General features: G+C 36.9%; 1 protein-coding gene across 1 annotated transcript in view; it reads right to left on the bottom strand.

Annotated features, from left to right (window-relative positions):
* TMEM232 (transmembrane protein 232) overlaps window positions 1-23,038 on the bottom strand; it is a gene marked incomplete at its 3' end in the record, with an annotated part of 68,249 nt that overhangs the window by 3,949 nt on the left and 41,262 nt on the right. The window contains exons 8-10 of the mRNA XM_015826164.1: window positions 19,839-19,962; window positions 19,436-19,655; window positions 9,360-9,538 (exon numbers count right to left, since the gene is read on the bottom strand). Coding sequence (XP_015681650.1) covers window positions 9,360-9,538; window positions 19,436-19,655; window positions 19,839-19,962 — 523 coding nt within the window. The remainder of the gene's footprint in view (window positions 1-9,359; window positions 9,539-19,435; window positions 19,656-19,838; window positions 19,963-23,038) is intronic.

The following is a 23,038-nucleotide window of genomic DNA, read 5'->3' as shown; positions in this document are numbered from 1 at the left end:
ACAGCCACTCTCAAATTATGGGAAAAATCACTTGGGGGAAAAAAAATCCTTGAGATGAGCTCATTTTCCACTGGTATTCATTATAGCTTTTGTTCTTTTGTGCTCAATTCAGCAGTGACCACACCAAGAGAGAGATTGAGAAATAGGCAGGGGGAATAAAAGTAAAAGGATTTACTTAAAAAGGAGTCTCTCTATAATAACCAGAAAGAGAGGGTCAAAAAAGAACTGTCACAGATAAGAAGTGAGAGATCTTTTTTGAAAAAAAAAACCCAACACTTTATCTCAGTGTTTTGTGTATTGTGAGGCAGATGGCAGAAAGCACTTAGACATGATTCTTCTTCAGTTTCCACCAGATGCTTTAGGACTGCTCACAAAAGCCAAGTTGTTATTCCAGGTTTCCCAGGAATCATTACTAACTCAAACTATTGTGACTAAGTTCAAATTATATAGTAATGTTCCTCGCTTCTCCCCCCCCAAATATGTTCAAAAACCGGTAAGTGACAACCCTAACTACCCAAACTAAGACCCTAACTTGTTTTTCTTATTCAAAAGTCAGTTGCACTTTGAAGACCTTGAAGTTTGAAAATTGAAATTTGAAGACATTGAAATTGAAAAAAACATAGAAAGACATTGACTTGAAGACATATTAGAAATTTTTACAGATCCTAAAATCCACTGAAATTATGTTAGTAAAAGTTAATGGCAAATCACCAAAACAATCAAGGTATAATTTTCTGACACATTCGAGAAGAAAACAAATATTAACATTAAACATCATAAAGATGTTTAATAGCAGTGTGTTTAATAGCAAGCTATGATCCAAAAACCATTGGGGTTTCCCAAGACCCCCTTAGGAGTCCACTGAAAAAATAACTGTGTATTAAAATGCTATTATTCAGATCTAAATAATCTGTAGCAGAGGTTCTCAAACTTTACCAATTTTTAGCACCCTATTTTTACCTGGTGCCCCTAGGTCAGCTTTGTGAACCACCTCAAACGAGTAGTTCATACAGTACCAACAAGTGTCAAATATTGCTGTGTCTTTGCCTTAAAAAGTTTGAAATAGGAAAAATCTAAATCCCTCTCAGTAACATTTTTTCCATTATTTTTTAATTGACAAAGTGACCAAAGGCCAGTTTCTATGATGCAGAATAATCCCTATTTATCCCACTATCTCAGATGGCCAACCTCCACCTGCAAGTTTGCTGCAGTACCTCCAATAGCAAGCACAGTTTGGAAACTATGGACCTATAGGAAAACATATGAGTGATCTTAGCAATTACAGTGGAACATATAGGAAGAAGAATAGCACGAAGAGTCCTTACATAATTTTTTCAGAGTTTTATAAGCAGCTTAAGAAAGAAAAGCAGCATCTTCAAGAGACATGGCACATTATAAGAAACCAAGGAAAGCCTTAAATATCTAGCATAATGTGTTCCCAGTACATGCTATACCAGTCTCAGCCTTCCAGTTGTGCAAAATATTATGGCAACAATAACAGTTTGTCCATAAGAATGATTAGAATTTAAAAAATGCAATATATTTAGTTGTAATAAGATTGGTGTATTTGCATTTTAAGTGATCTAATGTACTGGATTATTCTTTGGGGAAAGGCCTAATTTTTAAACAGAACATTACCACACTTATTATTTTATTCTTTGCTAACCTTCATTTCTCTGTGACTAGCTCAGCCAGAATCAACTCAAAGATAATCCATCCTGACTCATTCCCACTTCTATAGCTGGATTCAGGCAAACAGAGCATTATGCTTGTTCAGAGGATTGTCCTTCTGGTATTTAAAAGGAAAAATCTAAATCCCTCTCAGTAACATTTTTTCCATTATTTTTTAATTGACAAAGTGACCAAAGGCCAGTTTCTATGATGCAGAATAATCCCTATTTATCCCACTATCTCAGATGGCCAACCTCCAAGATTTTCTCTAGACTGGAGTTTTGGATCAACGGATTCATGCCTAAGATTGCATAATCATGCAAATTCTATTTCAGGTATCTAAGCAAAGGTAAAATAGATAACTAGTTATGTAAGGAGAACATGAAAGGTAACATTCTACAGCTTTCTTTTTATAGTCTCTCAACCATCCTTCAGATGGAAGCGGTCCCAGCCTCTTCCAAGCCAGACAGCATATTTTAAGCATGATCCTACGTGATATTTCATACTGCTTGCTCAGATCATTTCTGGAGTAATTCCAAAGTTTCCAGTAATCCCTTGTACTTGACTAATATTAAATTAGTCATATCTTTATAGCTAAACTTCTGAGAGACCCTGTCCCCATTATCTACCTATTACATCTTTATTTTTTTTCCCAAATGAGTGATGCTGGAGCACATATTGTTCTCCCTTTTCAGAGCTTATTGCTATACTACTTAGGGGTGTAGTTCTGTGGTATTCAGAATTATTCTATTCTATATGGTAAGGTACTACTATTTATGGTTTCACAATATTAGAATGGGATGGTATTAAATAGGATAGAGTTTCTATGTTACTACATGTTTATGAATTATCAGTTTATACAAATCTGAGTTTGCTTTAAAGATTATCTGAAAGCCAAGATATTTTCTTCTGGGTATCAATATCAAAATATAAAATACAAATCTTCCTCTTAACATTTGCCAGTAACATATATATATACATATATTTAAATGTTCTTTGATGTCAACATTCAAGGAATCATATCCTCCAATCAGAGGACAAATTGATATTTTAAATATGCCAATGTCATTTACATCCTCCCAACAATAAAATATTCAGTGATAAACGAGCCCATAGCGATGATGACAACAGCCATATTTTATATCCCATGTATGCCTATGGCCCCTGATCCTGTTTCTAAGGCACTCTGAGAGAGAATAAACTATATTAAAAAATAAACAGCCACTAGAAAAATTAGCAAGGAAAAATTATATTCATGTTATTATTTAAGAGCCATTTCACTGCATGATGTCAAAGGATTTACAGACCTGATTTTAGTCTTGGCAAATTGACCAATAAGGCAAATTGACCAATAAGAAATCATATTTCTTTATTAAGTCTTCCAGTGTGCTGAGAGGAAAGGTTCGTTGAAAGACCGGATGCACCTATGTTGTCTTAGCTCACAAAAGGCCTTTCTAAATGTCATGTCATGGCTGCAAGGAAAATTAGGCTTCTACAAGAGGATCATTTTACTTAAGAAATAGCTGTCTATATTCCTTACAGGAAATGAGTAAAAACCGCTCCCTTATCCTCCTATAAACTGATTGTATGAAAGGGCCTTGGTTCACAAATTATGTTTTCAGATTTTACATTTTTCATGAATTACAGCTAATCTGATCAAAAACATTAAGAAAACTCAATCAGCAATCCAGTAATAAAGTTACTGTCTTCTGTGCAAAATTTTAAAGATGTAGTTCATTGGGATGTAAAAGAAACCAAGCACAGATTTTTTGAAAAAGTAAAATGGTCTGTTGTTTCCATATGTACTTTACCAAAGCATCAGTAACAGGAATTCCTGAAATGTAGCGGCACCTATAATTCTGACCTTTTTTTCTTTTTCTTTTTTGGTAGACAGAAAGCAGAAGAAATAAATGGGACTGATAGTAGTAGCAGCAAGAATACGGAGGCAACAACAATGGAAGAAAAACAATAGGTGGCAGACAGTAACAATGAAAAGAAAGAGGAGACTGTATGTTTTAAAAAAGAATACTGGCAAAGATACAAGCAGTATGATGGGCAGGCAGCCAGAAGACATTGTTCCCCACTCCAATCAACCTTGTCTCTTCATACTTAGTGGTCCTGACTGTATTTAACAATCAGATAAAGATGTGTTTATAGACAACTCAGTCCAATAATTAACAATCTTAGTTTGCGGTTTCTGAGTTTGAGTTCAATAACACAACACTTAAAACAGGCTGAAATCCTAAAGTAATTTTCAGGCTGCTTTCAGTCAAACCTTTTAATATGCAATGTGCATGATTGATTATGGTAATTTTATGGAGCATTAAGAAGATGCCATCCTCTTAGTGCTTCTTCCAAGCTTAATAGTGACTTTGGATGCAGTAATTCCACTATATTCTACATCCAAAGTATTATGTTTAATTCTGGGGGTCACATTTTGAAGAAATTCAAAGAAAGTGGTTCAAATGAGTACAGAAAAGATGAATCAGAGGCTGAAAACTAAGCTTTATAAAGTGAAAAAGAGAAAATGTGATATGCCAGCTTCAAAAAAGACAACTTTTTTGAGAAAGTTCTTAGGTACTTTCATCTGTGTTACATGAAAGACAATCAAGACCTGTTCTGTATTAATTAGGATGTAATTAAAGCCCATTTCAACTATATTCTATGGATGCTCGTAATACATTTTCTAGGTCAGTGTTTCTCAACTTCAGCAACTTTAAGCTGTGTGAACCAACTTCAGCTTGTTGGCTGGAAAATTCTGGGAGTTGTCATAGCTTATGTCAACACATAGCTTAAGGTTGCTGAGGCCGAGAAACACTGTTCTAGTTAGTTCTAGACCAGACATGTTAAACTCATGACATCATGTGACATCGTGCAATGTATCGGGACTGTTTTGCCATTGCCGGCAATGGGGTGGGTGCAGCTTCCGTGTGGCACATCCAGCCCACGGGCCGGCAGTTTGACACCCCTGTTCTAGACTAAGAAGTCTCAAATAAAACTTGAATTTTTTTTAAAAAAAATTTAAAAAATTAAAAAATAGTTATTGTATACATATACTATGCAATATTATATGCAATATGCAATATGCTCCCATATTGCATTGCCCTGCCGAGAGAAAACACTGCTTCTTTCCATTCTTATTAAGATAGTGATTTGGAAGAATTAGAAGAACACTTCTAGTTCTTCTGGGTTTATAATTCCCCCAAATCCCAGCCACAATGTATTAAAAGAGCCTGCTTTTTCCAATAAAAAAAAAACCTGGGAGGCATGGTGAAATAAACATGTCTCTGCAGAGAGTAGAGACAATGATCAAGGCAAAGACCAAAGAACTGGAGAATAGACAAGACTCTAGACTCTTCAGACAAGAAGAGAACAGAAGATCACCCACTTGTGCTCCTGATGGCTGTTTCTCACAAAGGACCACAGGACACAATCTCTTGTTGGTTTAAGTACTGGGAAACAAAGGGTTAACCATCATATGAGCTCTGAAGCCTTTTAAAAGACATTGAGTTACTTTCTAATCACTTTCAGAAATTGCTTATTTACTATTCTAAGGCTGTTAGAGATCTTCGGAGTGACATATTTGAAAAGCCACCTGGTGAGTCTACCTTCCTTCTTAAACAAAAGAAAAATTAATTATAAGAATTTAAAGAATTTGAAATAAACAGCAAAAGGCTGAATATGATTTTGATAAGAGGGTTATGCATGAATTAAGAGTCCAGACAAATTGGGAACCCATAGATGTTTACTATAGGATTTTGAAATCCTATGATTTCAGAAATTGGACACTAGAGCGGATGAAAAAATTCCAAACAGACCTTGCCTTTGTTTTTCGGTTAGTATAGGGATTTACAAAATGACACAAAATGTTAGAACCTTTAAAATACCTAATGAGATTTTCAAAGAATAGGGCAAGGCATTAACATCTATAATGTCAGAAATGTGAGTAATGATATCTGCTTTTATGGACAGACTATGTCCAAAAGAGGTTAAATCTGATGCAGATTTAAATTGGTTAAAGTATTGAAAATCAAAGTAGAAATGCAAATGATAGACGAGAAGAATGACTTAAATAATTACTTTTATTGGATTTACAAAAGAAATTAGTTAAAGCCTCAAAAATCCTTTGTAATGGAAAAAAGAAAAATTGAAGAAAGGCAAAATCCTACAACATCTGAATGAATGAAAAGTGAAGATTGTTAGAAGTAAAAGGAAAGAATGTAAGTTGGTTGATTTTATCACGGTTAAAATAAAATATGTTTTATGAAGCTCTGGTAACACTTTATAGACCTTTTGTTGACATAAGGCCTGAAAAGTTGATGATTTATGGCTGAGCATATAGATATGGTGGAAAGAAAAGATATTTGTAACCTTATGGAGATAAAGAGTTTTCAAATTTGTTTTCACTTGTTGTGATGAAGATCTAAAATGACATTTACATATTTTTTTTTCTTTATCTTACATCATTTTTAAGTGTTTTAAAGTTTTTTATTTTTTCTATTTTTGCTTTCCTAGTTACAAATACAAAAACTTATTTGGTTTTACCATTGTAACGAAAATAACAATAAATGAAATTTCAAATCACATTGAGGGACAAAGAAAAATCCAGTTAGTGCAACCTACCAGCATATAGAAAAGTGTGTTCTCTGCTGCCACACCTTAGTAATGAATTTTACCATGGAAAATTGCTTTTTCAAGCATTCCCATTCTTGGATGCCTAGCCATGTAAGGCTAATTGGCTGGATTAAGTGTTTCACAGTATGACTGACTGGATAAAATGAATTTAACCCTATGCATGGCTGGATCTATTTTGTGCTAAATTTAACTTGCTAGAGCTTAAGTGGCTGAAGGTTAATTGCCCCACTGACCCAAATAAGCTGTTCCCTTCTTTTTCGGAGATGAGCCCAACGGTGGGATTCAGCCACTTCGCACCAGTTTGGCAGAACCGGTAGCTAACTTTTTGTTGCCCAGGCCCAGAATGGACTTCCGGAAGCAGCATCCACACAGAGAACCAGTTGTTCGCATATTTGAATCCCACCACTGGATGAGCCTACATTGTATAAACAGAATTTTGGCTCATAGTTTGCATGTATTCAAATATACAGACAGGGTGCTTATATAGGAATATCTACGGTAGAGTGATCAGCAGGCAAATATCTCTATGATCTCTAAAGCTACATTTAAATATCCTGTTTCCCTTCTGTCAAAGTAAATCAGACTTTCTTATCTAATTTCCTAAAATAATAAGAAGAGGCAGAATGTTTAATGTATAATTACATTTTGCTGATTATAACAAATTTATCTTCCTTATCGGTTGGAATTGTAAATTGCTTTTCTCCGATGTCATTTAATTCTATGAAAAATAAGGTCTGCTTTCAAAAGGAGAAACATTCTTTCAAGCTGCCTGACTTTTAATGCCCAGATACATTATATACATTTTTTGTCCTTGTGAGAGAGAAATATTGCCCTGTTTGGAAATGATATGCTACTCCCACAGCCTTTACATAAGTATTGTGTTACCCTTACATGACATTTTGTGAAATGCTAACATATATTTTATTTCTGCCTGTTTCTTCTCAACTACTCTGATCTACCTTTAAGATATAGATATATAGATATAATCTTTTATAGATAGCAAACAATAAGCAATATATAGTAGGTCAATTATGCTTGTCTTTTCTCACATGCCTGTTATTTAATATTTCAAACGGCATAGACTTGTTTGTTTGATCAATTATATGGCCATACACCTACCAGGTGACTTGATTGTTCAAAACAATTTAACCCCTTTTAAACATTGCTGATTCCAGTGACTAAAAAGTACTGAGAAAGCTCATGGGAAAAGTCCAGGTATGCATACTTTGTCTGTAACATACTTCCCCATTCTTTTTATACTCTGAAATATTTTTAGACAATACTTATACATTGTTCATAGTCCAGTATTCATTCCATATGAATGCTGTGTACTGCTTTGGATATTTTTAAAATGCACACTTCACCGTTTATATGCTCTTTTATTTATTTACATGCCTTCTCTTTATTTCTTCACTAAGAAAAACCGAAGGTAGGAAAAATAATAATTAAAATATTTTGATTATCCTTTACTATCTCATCTCAGCTTTACTATGCAGACTTTGGATACATACATCTATCTGTATTTTATGAAAAAGATCACAGCTTTGGGGCAAAATAAATGCTTTGCAAATACTCCATTCTTCAACCTTTTCAGAGCAGTCACAATTGCCATTTGGGATGGCATGAAATAGCCTCTGCCACTCCCAGAAATGGGGGCCTGCTCTTGGGAAGGAGGAAGGCCGCACAGAAGATTGGCTGCTTCTCTTTCCCAAAGGCAATGTTTGGAAAAGGTAAGTGGCCCAATGTGTGACAGGAGCGGAGGAAGCCCAAGGTGGGGGACCCAGCCATCAGGAAGCAGAGCACAGGATATCTTCAGGGGGAGGGCTAGGCCCTGGGAGATCCGGGACAAGGCACATGTGAGCTGAATAGGTGCTGCAGTTGCAGGTCTGAGTCTGTGCCAGGCCATCCAAGGTCTCTCCCATCCCTGAGGTATTCCATGTTCCACTTAACAAGTGTAATGGGGAGAGCAGGGATTGTGCTAATCAAGCAGGGCAATCACATAGTGCCTCATTTAAGGACCACTACAACTTATAATCATAATGATCAGGTTCTATTACAGTCATAAGTCAAGGAATGCCTGTATAATATGCTCATTCTAGTTTATAGCCTGTTATATCCTGGTGGTCTTCAGTCCAAATTCACTAAATCCAACTCTGCTCAAGTGCTGCCACTTGCTAAAATATTTAAATCAAAGCTACATTTGCAGTATAAGCTTTTATGTTTGTGAGCAGTTTAAAAACAATTGTCGCTTTCCTGAAACTATAGGACACAGGAATATGATTTATACTGGGGGTCAGGAGAGAGAGAGATGTAATTATGGAAAGTGATATGCCTATCTCACAGAAGGAAACTTAGCCCAATGAAAAGGTGAGAACTGGTTATTTTCATAGCAGCTAATCCAGAAATTTTAGAAAACAGGAATACGGTGATAACATTTCCCTATATTCTCACACTTTCGCCTTCTTGTTATAGTAGGGGCTATTTGTGTAGCTACATCCTATTTCAATGAAAAGCAAAGCAGGAAATCACTCTTAGCCATGTGCCCTATAAAACAAATACAAAATTCAAAAAGAAGTTAGGGACATTGGCTGAAAAAATAAAAAGACATTTAATAGAAATAAGTGAAAGCTATGTTTAGGAAAGGAAATCAAACATTTTTGCTTTGTTGCATTCTGCAGATTGGGGTGAGTTACAAAAGCTGTGAAACAAGTAAATAAACAGCCTTAAAAGCTGCCGAGATATGAAGGAATGCCAGCTAAGTTTGGTGTAGTAGTTAAGGTGTTGATCTAGAAACAAGGAGACTGTGAGTTCTCGGCCTCCCTTAGACATGAAAGCCGGCTGGGTGACTTTGAGCCAGACTCCTCTCAGCGTAATCCAATTCACAAGATTGTGGTATGGAAAGTAGGAGACCGGAGTATTACATGGAAAATCTAATAATAATGACAAGTTGGTTATGGTTGTTTCTGTAATATTTCTTAAATCCTAAAAGAGCTGTTAATGTAATAACATTATTTGAACAATGATTTCAATCATCTATTAAATTTCAAGCTTACCTCTGCTACTTTTGCTGCATCTAGGACTCGACTATCCTTTTCAGTACCCTTTTGTTTTTGTAAAGTTCGCCAGACAGCATTTCTTAATCCTTCTCGATTCACATCTCCTGAGAGTTCACTACGCAGGATAACAAGATTGTAGATCACACCATAACGTATAACCCAGAAGGGATCGTTATCTGAAATAATGGTAGACCAGGGTACCATAACATGACTGCTCAAAATATGAGAAATGTTTTCCTGATCAAATCAAGAAATCCACATAGTCTAGAATTCTGCTTCAAAAGCAGAAAGCTGACACCTCTACAAGCCTCAGGCTAAATTTAGGTTTGCCAAGGTCCTTTAAACAATTATGGAAAACATTTTACCATGTACGTAATTCAATTAGGCTGCTAATGCTTTTAAAAGGTACTTCTGTAGGCACCAAGCCTTTGGTATAGAACACTAGCATCCTAGCAACCATCTTCCTAGACCACAAATGGTTGTATTCTGCTAACACAGAATAGTTCAATGAATGTTACAACTTTTGAAAGAGTTGCCAGCAAAAGTAAGCCTCAGCCAGAGGCATTTACAGGCTTTTGACAAAAGCAACATCTCAACATGTTATACCCAAAATGGGTTCTAGCCTGGCACCAAAGTCAATAAAGACCACCAGACACGAGAAATGACATTTTTAGCTTCTTTTATTGGAGTACTCCAGGAAAGGGGTCTCAGCAGCTAAAGGAGCCAAGACCCCGAACAATGGACAAATACAAATTTTATATAGCTATGATTAAGGAAGTTAACACCCTAAGAATCAATCATTGGTTCCTTGACACACGTTTCTTTTGATTGGTTCCTTCTACTTTACCCTCCTTCTTCATACATCACATATTTATGTAAATAAGCTTTCTTATGAAAAGGGGTGTGTCTTTTACTATTATAATAAGCAAGAGGTTACCAAAGTTTATATAATCTACGTGCATTAGTTAGTATCCTTCTAACGTGTCCTTCTAACTTGTAACTTTCTTGTAACTTTCTTTGCTAGGCAGTAATGTCCCACCACTGTTACACTCATTGCAGCTGCAACTTTCTGTGTCAGCAATTCCTTTAACAAACTTTCCTAATTCCAACCTGAGTCTTTCAAACATTAGGCTGAAAGTCCCAGCTTTCAGTGAAACAGTGGCACGACTTACACTATGATGTTACTTACATCACTCTACTTCCCTCCCCCTTGACTTTCACCATTGGCTTGGCCAAATGATCGCAGGAGTAAAAGTAACAGCAGTTCCTCTGTAGCCGCTTCCAGTTTAGATACTTAGTTTGGAACACATTCTTTAAAAAGAATACAGATTATATCATTAATAACTGCACTCTTGTGTTTATCTACTGCTATTGTTCAATAAATCAGATTTTAAAAAATAAGCCAACAAAATGTCAGTGCTGGCTTATCAAATGTTGACTTTCAAAGAACAATTATGATTGTCTGGATTTTGCTTATTAACGTTTTTCTTTGGGTTTCTGGTTCTTATTGCTTCAGAACAGCAGCATTTCTATAGAGTGATTAATAATATCTTCATGATTCCCACTCACTCAGTTCCACAAGGATTAATTATTTATTTCTATTTTTTTTCTTTTCATTGTACTGCAAAATAAAACTGTTTCACCAATTACACTAATTAAGGTGCAATTAAGAAGCAATTCATGAGTAATCCTACTGCTGTGCTGATCAAGAAGCAATGAAATGAAACTGCATGGAAGTAAACTAATAATTCTACTGTATTTTCTAGCTTTCATGATTTATTTTATAATTGTACATTGTTGTAAATCATCTAAGCACTACCAGTACAATGAAAAGGTCAGTTACACACTTCTAAAATAATTAACACTACAGAGGAGTGTTGCTGAGATTTGTTTATGTTCTAGGCCCAGTGCTCTTCAACATCTTCATCAACGATTTGGATGAGGGGATAGATGGGGAACTCATCAAATTTGTGGATGACACCAAGCTGGCAGGAATAGCCAACACTCCAGAAGACAGGCTTAAGATACAGGAGGATCTGGACAGATTTGAACACGGGGCGCTATCTAACAAAATCAAATTCAATGGTGAAAAAAGTAAGGTTCTACATTTAGGCAAGAAAAACCAAATGTACAGGTATAGTATAGGGGGTACCTTGCTCAATAATAGTAACTGTGAGAGGGATCTCGGAGTCCTAGTGGACAATCACTTAAATATGAGCCAACAGTGTGCTACAGCTGCCAAAAAAACCAACTCAGTGCTGGGCTGCATTAACAGAAGGATAGAATCAAGATCACGTGAAGTATTAATACCACTTTACAATGCCTTGGTAAAGCCACACTTGGAATACTGCATCCGGTTTTGGTCACCATGATGTAAAAAAGATGCTGAGACTCTAGAAAGAGCACAGAGAAGAGCAACAAAGATGATTAGGGGACTGGAGGCTAAAACATATGAGGAACGGTTGCTGGAATTGGGTATGTCTAGTTTAACGAAGAGAAGGATGAGGGGGGACATGATAGCAGTGTTCCAATATCTCAGGGGCTGCCACAAAGAAGAGGGAGTCAAGCTATTTTCCAAAGCACCTGAGGGCAGGACAAGAAGCAACGGATGGAAACTAATCAAGGAGAGAAGCAACCTAGAACTAAGGAGAAACTTCCTGACAGTTAGAAAATTAACCAATGGAACAACCTGCCTCCAGAAGCGGTGAATGCTCCAACACTGGAAGTTTTTAAGAAGAGACTGGACAGCCATTTGTCCGAAATGGTATAAGGTCTCTTGCCTGAGCAGGGGTTGGACTTGATTTCCTCCAAGGTCCCTTCCAACTTTTTTTATTATTATTATTATTATTATTATTATTATTATTATTATTATTATTATTATTATTATTATTATTATTATTATTATTAAGATGTGTGAACATCAATTCCTAGAATTCCCCAGCCTCATGACCAATTGGCTGGGGAATTCTGGGAGTTGAAATCCATACTTCTTAAATTAGCCAAGGTTGAGAAGCACTGGTGTAAGCACTGATCTAAATACCTTGCTTGTTCGATGAGCATTGCTGAATGGAACTTTTTTAAATGTTCTGTGTGAAGCCAACACTACATGTCTAATATGCAATGACTTAACTTCATTAATCTGTTGCATCAAAAGTAGTCAAGAGTCATGTGGCATTTTAAAAATTAATACAAATTCATTACAGAGCTCTATAGTCCACAAAAGCGTATGCCATAATAAATTGATTAGTCCTCAACAGACACAACATTCTATAATTTTAATTCCATTTCCAGCTGAATGCCAGCAATGCCTCATCAACGTTAAAAATGCCTTATATAAAAGCGATGATTATTTTTCCCTCGCTTCTGTCAGTGAGTTCTTTCCATAGCTTCACCAATTTGCTTTCCTCCCATCTTCAAAATGGGGCAGAGGCAAACAGTAGCCTCCCCACACCGAACCACTTTGTCACGCATCAACAAAGATTGCTGCCTTTACAGGAGGGCAGTGCTAGTTGCTGCTGTTGTAGGCAGCGTCAGTACCTTGTACAAGGAAAAGATTGATTTGTTTAATAGCTAGATGAAGCATAACCTTCAGTGAACATTTGACTTGTTTCTGCAGTGCAATTGCAGTTATGCTGTCTTCATGCACCAAGTGGTTTTGCTTCTTTGCTCACTATTGTCCTGGATAAAGGCAAGAGACACAGTGCTGTTGCCATTAAGAAAGCAATTCAGTGAACTACAGGGGCTGAATTAAGGAGCCCCCCCATCCCTTCCCACATCAGGAGGACAAACAGGTGAGCCCCTCTTCCCATAAATAGCTGAAAAGATTGGGTATTAGATAGTGGAGAGGAAAGGGGAGCCAGGCTCTATGAAAACCCAGAGATTTCTGCAATGAGCTTACCTTGTCCAATCTTATCAACCAAATGTCAGAGTGAAATCCATAAACAGAATGTGGAGACATGAGAATGTTTCCTATAAATACTACGGCAGTGTCTGAAAGTCCCGTGATGATTTACAACCATGAACAATTTTGTCCTCTATTAAATGTTCATTATTCTTCTACGTCTTCATAACTAGAAGCTATTTCCATACCTTGAGGTAGCATAAATTAATCATTCTCTTTAACATAAGGCATATTTGAAGAATGATCCTTAGATTCTTAGAATTTTTTTTTGCCTCCCTTCATTTCTATTGCAGGAATTCTAGATAATCATCCAGCAATTAGGAGCTTTTCATACTTTCATTCTCTATCCTTTCAGAAGCAAAGTCAAACTAATCAGTGATTATTACTTCGGGTAGCCTGTGCAAAGAAAGATCATCTCATCTCCTATCCCATACAAAAGAGAAGGGATGGAGGAAGGGATGGAGGAAGGGAGGGAGGGAGGGAGGGAGGAAGGAAGGAAGGAAGGAAGGAAGGAAGGAAGGAAGGAAGGAAGGAAAGTCCAATCTTTTTGCATGTTGGCTGTTGCTCTGCTAAAGTTAAGGGTATGGTAAGCTAATTGTCATTTGTATCTAGAGCTCAACTCTGGGTGACTTCATGAACATATCAATGTAATTATCTTGGCAACAAGAAGTGGGAATTAATTGTCAACTTCTCTCCTGATCATTTTGCCTAGGCTACATGAAAGCTGTGAAGTTACTGGGTTAGCTTGTCCCTTACAACAGAAAGGAGGATACCTGTGATTACAGGGTACATGCTTAGGTAATGTGCTTCACTGCTTTTTTCCCCCTGTTTTTAGTAAACATACAAAGGGCTTTTCTGCACCATAGCCTTCAGCTAGTTGTCTCCTGTGTGTAAACTGGCAGGCATTTAAACCAGTTTAAGAAATTATTCCTACATTTCAGTCCTTCCCTCCACTCTGATTACAAAATTCTGCTCAGAGCACAGTTAACATGGCCCTCAACTATAGATTCCTTGTTTCTTTTCTGCTCTCACCCATGCCAGGAGAGCAAGTGCCAGTTTCAAAAACAGTTTTACAGTTCTTCCTGTCACTTGGACTGGAAGGGGAAACTTGACAAAAAGCCTTGTCAATATCAATATCACTCAGTTAAAAGAAACAGGCAGCATTTCATTATTCTACCATTGAACACACACAAGCACACATACACACAAACGCATCACATATACATACCACAAGAAAGATCCAAGCATTCAGGATAGGCATTCCAGTCTGAAATGGCCACTGGAGGCAGAGAGCAGTGACTATAGTGACTGCTCCCCAAAGCATATACCGACCAATTGAACTGAAACTACTGTGTAAAATACAATGAAGCAGGGCAGGCAGAAAGGGGAAAACATTACTTTAATGCAGACAAAGAAATCACAGGTGGGGGGTCACCTTCCCAACAGCCTAGGGCTGGTCTAAAGATGATGTAATTCACTCCAGCTCTTCCAAAATGGAAAGTCCTCAGGCAGGGCAAGCAGGAAGTGCAAATCAATCCATGGTATCAAGCTGTAAACTTGCAATTTTACATGGAGATAAGCAATGTGACTTTCTAATGTTGAACAAGAGCCCCAATCAGCCCAAGCCAGCATGAGTAATAGTTAAGGATTATTGGAACCGCAGTTGTCCATTCCTGCTGGACATATTTACCTATATTGTAAATCCTTTTAATAAGACTCATTTTGGAGGAAACATGTCTTTGTTTTAGCTGCACACCTACTTACAATGATAAGTAACTGAATTAATCACAGGGCACAGTCCTGTTTACAGACAGCATTTGATCAGATGTTTTGCTAAATAGGTAATAGTTTACATTTTAAAAAGAATACAAGGGATAATAGTAACAATAACACTGCAGTACAATAGCTGGGGAATAAGATTCCTAATTAATTGCTGAAGCTGAAGGAACAAATATAAAATACCAGATTTCCAACTGCCAGCAGCTGTGAGATGCCTGGGGGAAAGTACAAAGGGTGTTAAAATGAATTTCTTTGCTTCTCACTGGGAAAGAAAATCCCAATCTGGCAGGGGTTATTCCAAATAAATGAACTTTTTATGAAAAAAAGAGTAAAAATAAGATCAAGCTCATAAAGTTACCAGGTAGTTCAACTGTTGTTTTGCAGGTACAGGAAACAGCTCTTTATTTGCACATACATAAAGAAATGAAAAAAATAATAATTCAGGAAAGTAGAGCCAAAAACTATTCCATAATGATTTCTGGATGAAACATTGTGGTTGCTGGATGGAAAAAAATAGTAGGTGCCTCAGCACAGACTGGTAAATGGGACAGACCCAAATAAACTTTTGCACTTAAAAAATATAGTCATTTAAATTATAGTAATGTTCTCTACCTTTTATATATTGTATTGCAAAGCAATAGAATATGATAGTGATCAATAGTTAGCAAGTAGACAAGAACAAGCAAAATGTCAGGTTCCATTATTTCCTAAGTGGATGGATTGGGGAGGGGAACATGCATTGTATTGTAGCAGATATCACACTTTTCTGCAAAATTCTGCAAAGTTTCAACTGTATGACAACAAATAAAAGATAATTTGGCTGTTGAATGTGCTTGATGATTTCATCAAATCCTGTGGTCATCATACTTGCCAAAGAGCTAAAGGTAAAGAGAAATACCGGTACATAGAAGATTGTGGCAAGTGACCTGCCATGACTGAGGTGGTGTCTATTTGCCAGATGCATGAAAAGTTAGAAAATTATTGACTTACTGTACTTAATTAGCACACTTGTGAGCAAGCACTTCTACATTCTAGTTCAAGATTTATAACTACAGTAGAATATCTATCAGCAAAGGAGTTTTCATAGTTTCATAGTTGCCTGTCCATATGGACGGGAAGTGGTGCACCTATAGTAAAGAGCAAGGAAACTGAAGCTACTGGAGGAGAACAAGCAATGCAGTTAGAGAGAGGATCTCCAAAGTATATAATGTAGAAAAAGCTAGGAGCATGAAAGTGCAAATAAATCTAAACTGTTTAGAAAAGAACTAGTGATGAAGTTTATCAGTTGTGTGGATAGTGGATACAGGAGGGAGTTACTAAAAGAGTTAATAAACTGCAAGAAACTCTGTAAATTAATGTGTGTAAGATTGTTAAGCTAAGACCACAATATACTGAAAAGAGAAGTACATATTCTTTTATTTGAACTGTAACAATAAAAGTTGCTCTTCTTGGCAGAAGAATACTGAATGTGTTTGGATTAGTTCTTGTCCCTTCCCTATGTGTTAATGGAGACACATTCTCTTCAAGTAACTGGACTAAGATGGGCTATGGTGTGATGCAGCAAGGCTGTCCTTATATTCATATCTTGGTAAAACTTAGAAATTAAATATAATGAGCTAGTTTTTCAACACTGCCCTTGGATAGGAAAGTGTCCTGCAGTAGAGGGAGAAGAACATGTTTGCATTAGATATCTGCCCTGTTCTGTGCCATGTACTACTTTGCTGATTGCGTTATTTTTATTTGATATTTTAATCCTATTCTATAAGCTACCTAGAGCTACTTTGTGATTGAAGCAAACAAGTTGATAAATAAATAAATCAACCAATAAGTCGACAAATGGTAATGCATAAGTTTGGTATACAGCCCAAAACTACATGCAAACATCTCAGGCTGATTCTGTTATGGTTTATGCAAAAAATGATACTATAGAAAACAATTGGCAGGCACCCAATCAAGCCATCATATACTGATTGATCAACATGAATTTCTATCTTCAGAAGCTACTCCCCTCTACTCTAATCTCCCTCCAAAATCCAATTTGAAGCCAGTTGCTTTTCCTTTTACGCAAGTTGCAGAGATCTCTTAAGTCTTTATTTTATGAAAGCTAAGTTACAGCATGCAAAACAATTGTGTTAGCTCAATTCACCTTAAAATTAACAATATAAATTGTAGACCTTACCAATCCAGCCAACCATACTTTACTACTCACAATTAAACCATTTTGTTCTTTTCCAGTTGAGTTAAGCACTGATAATTTATTACAGATTTTTTAAAAGAGAGAAAAGAGAACCTAGAATATCCAAGTGTCATATTGTTATTGCACACACAGAGAGATACACAAAGGCAAGCAGATGGTGGTATGCTAGGACTGTCATAAAAAGTGGACTGTAATCTAATAAACATGTCTAGACATTTTGAAAGAAATCTGTTACAAAACTATTCATCCAAGTTCCCAACAGCATCACAAGGCTGTCTTCAGTTCTGCTTTGCATGACCTCATGGCAGCTATCAAAACTGTTACTTTAAATATATTGAAAGAAATATGTCCCTGACAACGCAGCAAGAGGGTAGAAGGTGGTATTAAAAGTTCTGCAACAAAAGCTCTTTAAAAAGAATAGAAGAAAAAGAGACTCATTAGATATTCAGGCAAGCTGAAAAGAAAAATGATTCTTTTCATATTCTAATTTCCCTCTGCTCATAGCTAATTGAGTAACCACTGAGAAAAAAGAATGCATTTAGCAATTCTGCAGGTGTTTTACCTCTCCCATTATCTCAAACACCAGTCCTAGGAGAAGAAATGCACCAAATACATTTTAAACAGAAAACATTTATTTTTACAAATACCTAATCTTAACATTTAAAGCTATCTTTTTATCAGGTTCATTACAATGTCCATCCTCTAGATCAGAGGTCCCCAACCTTTTGGGCACCAGGGACCAGTTCCGTGGAGAAAGGTTTTTCTGCGGACCGAAGGATGCGTGGTTTTGTGTGCTGCCTGCATCTCGCGGATGGGGCTTTGCTTATTTATGCAGACCGGTTGCTGGCATGCCACGGCCCAGTACCGGTCCACGGACTGGGGTTTGGGGCCCCCTCCTCTAGATCTTAGCCTACATATGGCATAGGTAATTTCAACTTTGTGAGAAGTTTTCAGGGTTCTGCCATGGCCCTGTTTCTATTGGCACCTAGATTTCTTTTATGAACTTGAGCTTTCATATTGTTTATTAAAGACAAAATGACAAAAAGAGGTAGGTAAAATACTAGTTTTATTTTTATTTTTCAATTACTTATTTATTTCCACTTGCATTTGCAGTAAAAGGGAAAAGTAGAAATCCCTGGTTAAAAGAAAAAGTCAAGTCTACCATTTCTCTGTTCCATCAATGAACAGTTTCACCACATCCGAGTGGTGAACTTGTGAAAACAATGTCCATGTAGGACAAGGGCTGAAGAGGAGAAAGCACTGGAGGCAGAAAGCCTCTTACTCCAATGGAATGAAGCACAAGACATGAACTGGACAAGGCTGCTTATGACATACAAGTCAGAAAATGCTACTTTTGAAGCAGAGTAGAAAAAGACAGGTGGAAATTGCTTTTCTGGTGGACTGGAGTAGAAGACAACATTCCTAGTTTTAAGAAGTGGTTGGTGGCTCATACTCACATTAGGGCAAACTGGAATTTTCTTAATTTATTTTTAAATTCATTTTAACTTTGTATAATAAGATGTAGTATTGCCTAAACTGACTGTGAAGATGCTTGAACCTTATTGTTACCTGATTAAATTTGTAGCTTCTTTGATTTAGTTGTTCTTAGAATGTAATATCAATGTGAATTTCATCAAGATGACATCTCAGCTTCTGAAATTATTCTCAAAAGCAGAGTATGAAGTGGCTGATTAATTACAAGTTGTCATGCGCTTATAAAAAGAAGCATGAATGGTAATTTGAATATTCCTTTGAACTGAAATATGTGTAAGTTTAGGATTTTAATATTCATTTTAGAGAACAGCATATGTTGATGTTATCAAGAGCTATGTGAGGAGAAATGCGCCTTGTAAAAACAACTGAAGTGACAAGTTCAGAATTGCAATATAAAGACAACAGTATTATCTAAATTAGGCAGCAAGAGCTTCAGATTTACCCCCATCCCTGATCTTCTTGTTGGACCCCCTCTCAAATCTTCAGTGGTATGTTTTATAATAATTGTTACACATACACATATACAATGCAACTATAATGCATATATAAAGAAGAGATGCAACTTAGAAAAAAACAGCAACCAGTTGGCATAAGCAAATTGGCCACGTAGACCACTGAATCTATACATATGAGCCATAGTGTGGTCACTGTAGAACCACACACATACATAATGCAGGAGAAAATTACTACTTTGGTACTTACAGTCATCAGATGGAAGGCAGAAGTTCAAAAGATCAGGAAAATTTGCTCCTCTTAATTCTTTGTCATTATCATGTTCCTTTCCACAGTCACAGAATCCAAGAAAAGCAGTTTTTTGTAAATCTGCATTAATGCCATGCAAACAGATTTCTCTCAGGATATTTGTATATATGTATCCTACTTGCCAGTTCCAACATGACATCTTTTTCTTGTTATTCTTTTCCTGCACAACAAAATCAAATAGGAACCAAAATGTGTAAAAAGACTACAGTTCTAAAGTACATATTTAGAAACATTACAGAGCATTGGCTGCAGAAGAATCAATGCAAATCTTGGAGGAACTCATCTGGGACACCACAATGATAAACACAAGTCCTTTCTACACCAAGATTAACTTGGCTCTTACCTGTTTTTGAAGAGGCACAGAGCTTGAAATAAAATATTTTACTAGGTCCATTAAAACTTTCAGACATGACATGTTTAATTTGGCACTTTCTCCCAGTACCATCAAGGCCAGTACTGATTCCAACCTAGACATTTCAAATCAATAAGGACAAATATCAGTCCACTTTTTCAAATGAAAAATACAACATTATTAAAAATAATGCTAAATTCTCTTGGATTTAGCTGGTACCACATTCTCTTTACGTGAAATTCAGTTGAATGCATGGAATATCCCATGCAAAGTATTTTCTTAAGTGTCAGCCATTTTGAGTAGCAGTTTTATTGATGCATGCTTATACATTATTAATTCAGCAACAAAATAAGTTGAGCCACTGACTACCAATATGCTAGCATAAAAGGCCTATGGCAGTGATGGTGAACCTTTTAGAGATTGAGTGCCCAAACTGCAACCCAAAACCCACTTATGCATCATCGGGTGCCGGGTGAGTGTGGCCAATTGGGTGGGTGTGGCCCATTGGGTGGGCGTGGCTGCAGTGGTAACAGCAGACTGGGTGGGACTAAAAAGTTCAATCAATCAATTCCAACTTTGCAAGATCTTTTTTTTTCCGCGAGAAGTTGAAATTGACTGATTGAACCTTTTTTTTTTTTTTTTGCACACAGCAGCGGAGGCCTAAAGTGAAAAGGTTTTATAAAACCCAGCTGAGGGCCTAGGACTGGGGCGACAGCGCGCGTGCCCACAGAGAGGGCTCTGAGTGCCACCTCTGGCACCTGTGCCATAGGTTCGCCACCACTGGCCTATGGTCAAGCACATAGCAAGCCCATTTGAAGAAGGGAAGCAGCTACACAGAATATCAAAGGATCACATGTTCAGGATCTAGCAGTGACAGGAAACACCATAGAGATTCCAGTTTTTCTTTTTTTATATAGCACTTGGCAATAGGACTTATATACCACTTCACGGTGCTTTACAGCCCTCTCTAAGTGGTTTACAGAGTCAGCATATTGCCTCCAATAATCTGGATCCTCATTTTATAGACCTCAGAAAGATGGAAGGCTGAATCAACCTTGAGATGGTGAGACTCAAACTGCCGAACAGCTGGCAGTCAGCAGTCAGCAGAATTAGCCTGCAGTACTGCATTCTAACCACTGCGCTACCACCACAGCTCATCATTCAGAAATAAAGAAATAATCATTTTAATTGTTAGCCAGTTTTTTTCACTTTTCAGTTGATCGCTTTTACATTCTTTTATGAGTGAGTCTCTTGCTGTTCTCTTGGCAAACATAGTTTAATTTATCGTACATTACACATTTTTCCGTCTAGACTTGTGTGGTTCTCAAAAGAATTCTAGGTAAGAAAATTTTTACACAACATGATATGTTTCTAATATACAAACATCCCATCCAGGTGTCTAATTTTAATTATTTTTATCACTCTAAGTTCAAAGAAAGAGCTTATAAACTTGGTTGGCAATTTACCCTCTGTTAAAAAAAATGATAAATGTCTGGCTGGTTATTCTCTAGCAAAGAAATATTTTATCTGGTTTCACCTGTCTTGTCTTCAACCCAGGCACTACAGTCATCTAGCCTTGTTTCCTCATGATATTGTTCCTTTTCAGCAATCTTCTTCTCAGGTCTGCCCTTGAACACATTGGTGAGATTTGTCACAATCTCATCCAACATCCTAGAAAGCTTAATTAGTAGAACTACTCGATCGATTTAGGTTCTTCAGCCAACCACAGTCCATCACAGTCCAACAGCCTTTAAAACTGTACAACCCATCTTAGCCATTGTGAGTCCTTTAGTTGCCAACCAGAATTTCTCCAGAATTCTCATTAACCTTGATGTATCCTCATGGAACTTTTCTAAGCATTCCCCCTCATTCCTCCAACTGTCTGCCCCTCCTTCTTTTCTGGACAAGATCCTATGAGAAACCAAATAACTTCTATTACTAGCAAAGCATAGCACAGAGTTAAAACAGGTACTTGGTATTATCTTTCCTTCCAGGACTCATTCCACACAAACTTGTAGATACATGACTTATGAGCACCAAGCCTTTGGTTCTACGAGCTTGTCACATAGAATATTTCCATAAATTGTTCATAGCTAATCAGATCTCATATATAATGTTTATATATCATTATATATCAGATGCAATGTTTATCTTATCAGCTGAATAATAAAATAATTTAAAAGAGCAGTGCTTAGAAGTACTTCTGCAATTAACTCTGGTATGCTGCTGCAAAATAAAGTAAGTTGGAAATGGAATTACCGTAGCTTATTAAGTATCAAAGAGAAAAAGTATTAACAAATTCTTTTACTGAGGGAAAAACTATTTCTGTTAATTCATGATCTTCCTTGGGAGGACAGGATTTGTATGCAAGCAGAAAGGATATTCAGGTATTGGCTAGATTGGAGGCAACAGTATCTCCGAATTCAAATAATAAAGTTTACCCTTGTAAAAATATAGATATATCCATGATTATAGTGAACTAAGATTGTGTAGTACTTTAGACAAAAATAAAAAAAATGTTTTGAAGCATGTGTGCATGCAAATGTAGCACCTGGGACTCTCAGCTGCATAATTTCTTGAATCATATGACTATCTTTTCTAGCTCTCTGCCATGTCAACCCAGGAAAATATATGAACTGAAGTGTGTGTGTGTGTATTTCCTGATAGGTATTACATTTCTACCACCTCCCAAAGCCTGAGAGCACTTTTTGGATCTGTAGGGTTTAAACAGATCTATATGAATTTCATTATAAATTATTATAAGAAATTATTTAAATGTTGGACTTCTGGTTTGCCATCATGGTACCTGCGGACACAGGAAGGCGAGCTTCGTCTTCCGCGTCTGAATTCATTCCATTGGGGGATCCTGAAAAGGGTCGAAAGTCACCCTGTAGGGGCGATGAACAAGGAGGAGACCCCTGCTTGATCGCGGGAGGGTGGCAGCCCTTCTGCTTGATCCGGGGCAGCTCTCCAAAGTGGTGGGAGAAAGACCGGCCATAGCAATATGGCTCGTCACTAAGCTGCCAACAGCCGAAGTCAAAATTACCACAAGCACCTTTAAAGCAACGCGGATGAAACTGGGTGAGATCTGATCTTCTCTTTAAGACTTTAAATATCTTTTCCTGTAAAAGCTGCCCAAAGTACTTTTCCCCTTGTGAGGAGAGAGGGGAATTTCTATCCCACTCTCTAAG

Source organism: Protobothrops mucrosquamatus, unplaced genomic scaffold, assembly GCF_001527695.2.
Source record: "Protobothrops mucrosquamatus isolate PMUCROS unplaced genomic scaffold, P.Mucros_1.0 scaffold2985, whole genome shotgun sequence".
NCBI lineage: Eukaryota > Metazoa > Chordata > Lepidosauria > Squamata > Viperidae > Protobothrops > Protobothrops mucrosquamatus.
Note: the sequence above shows the minus strand (reverse complement) of the source record. Positions and strands in the feature narration are given on the sequence as shown.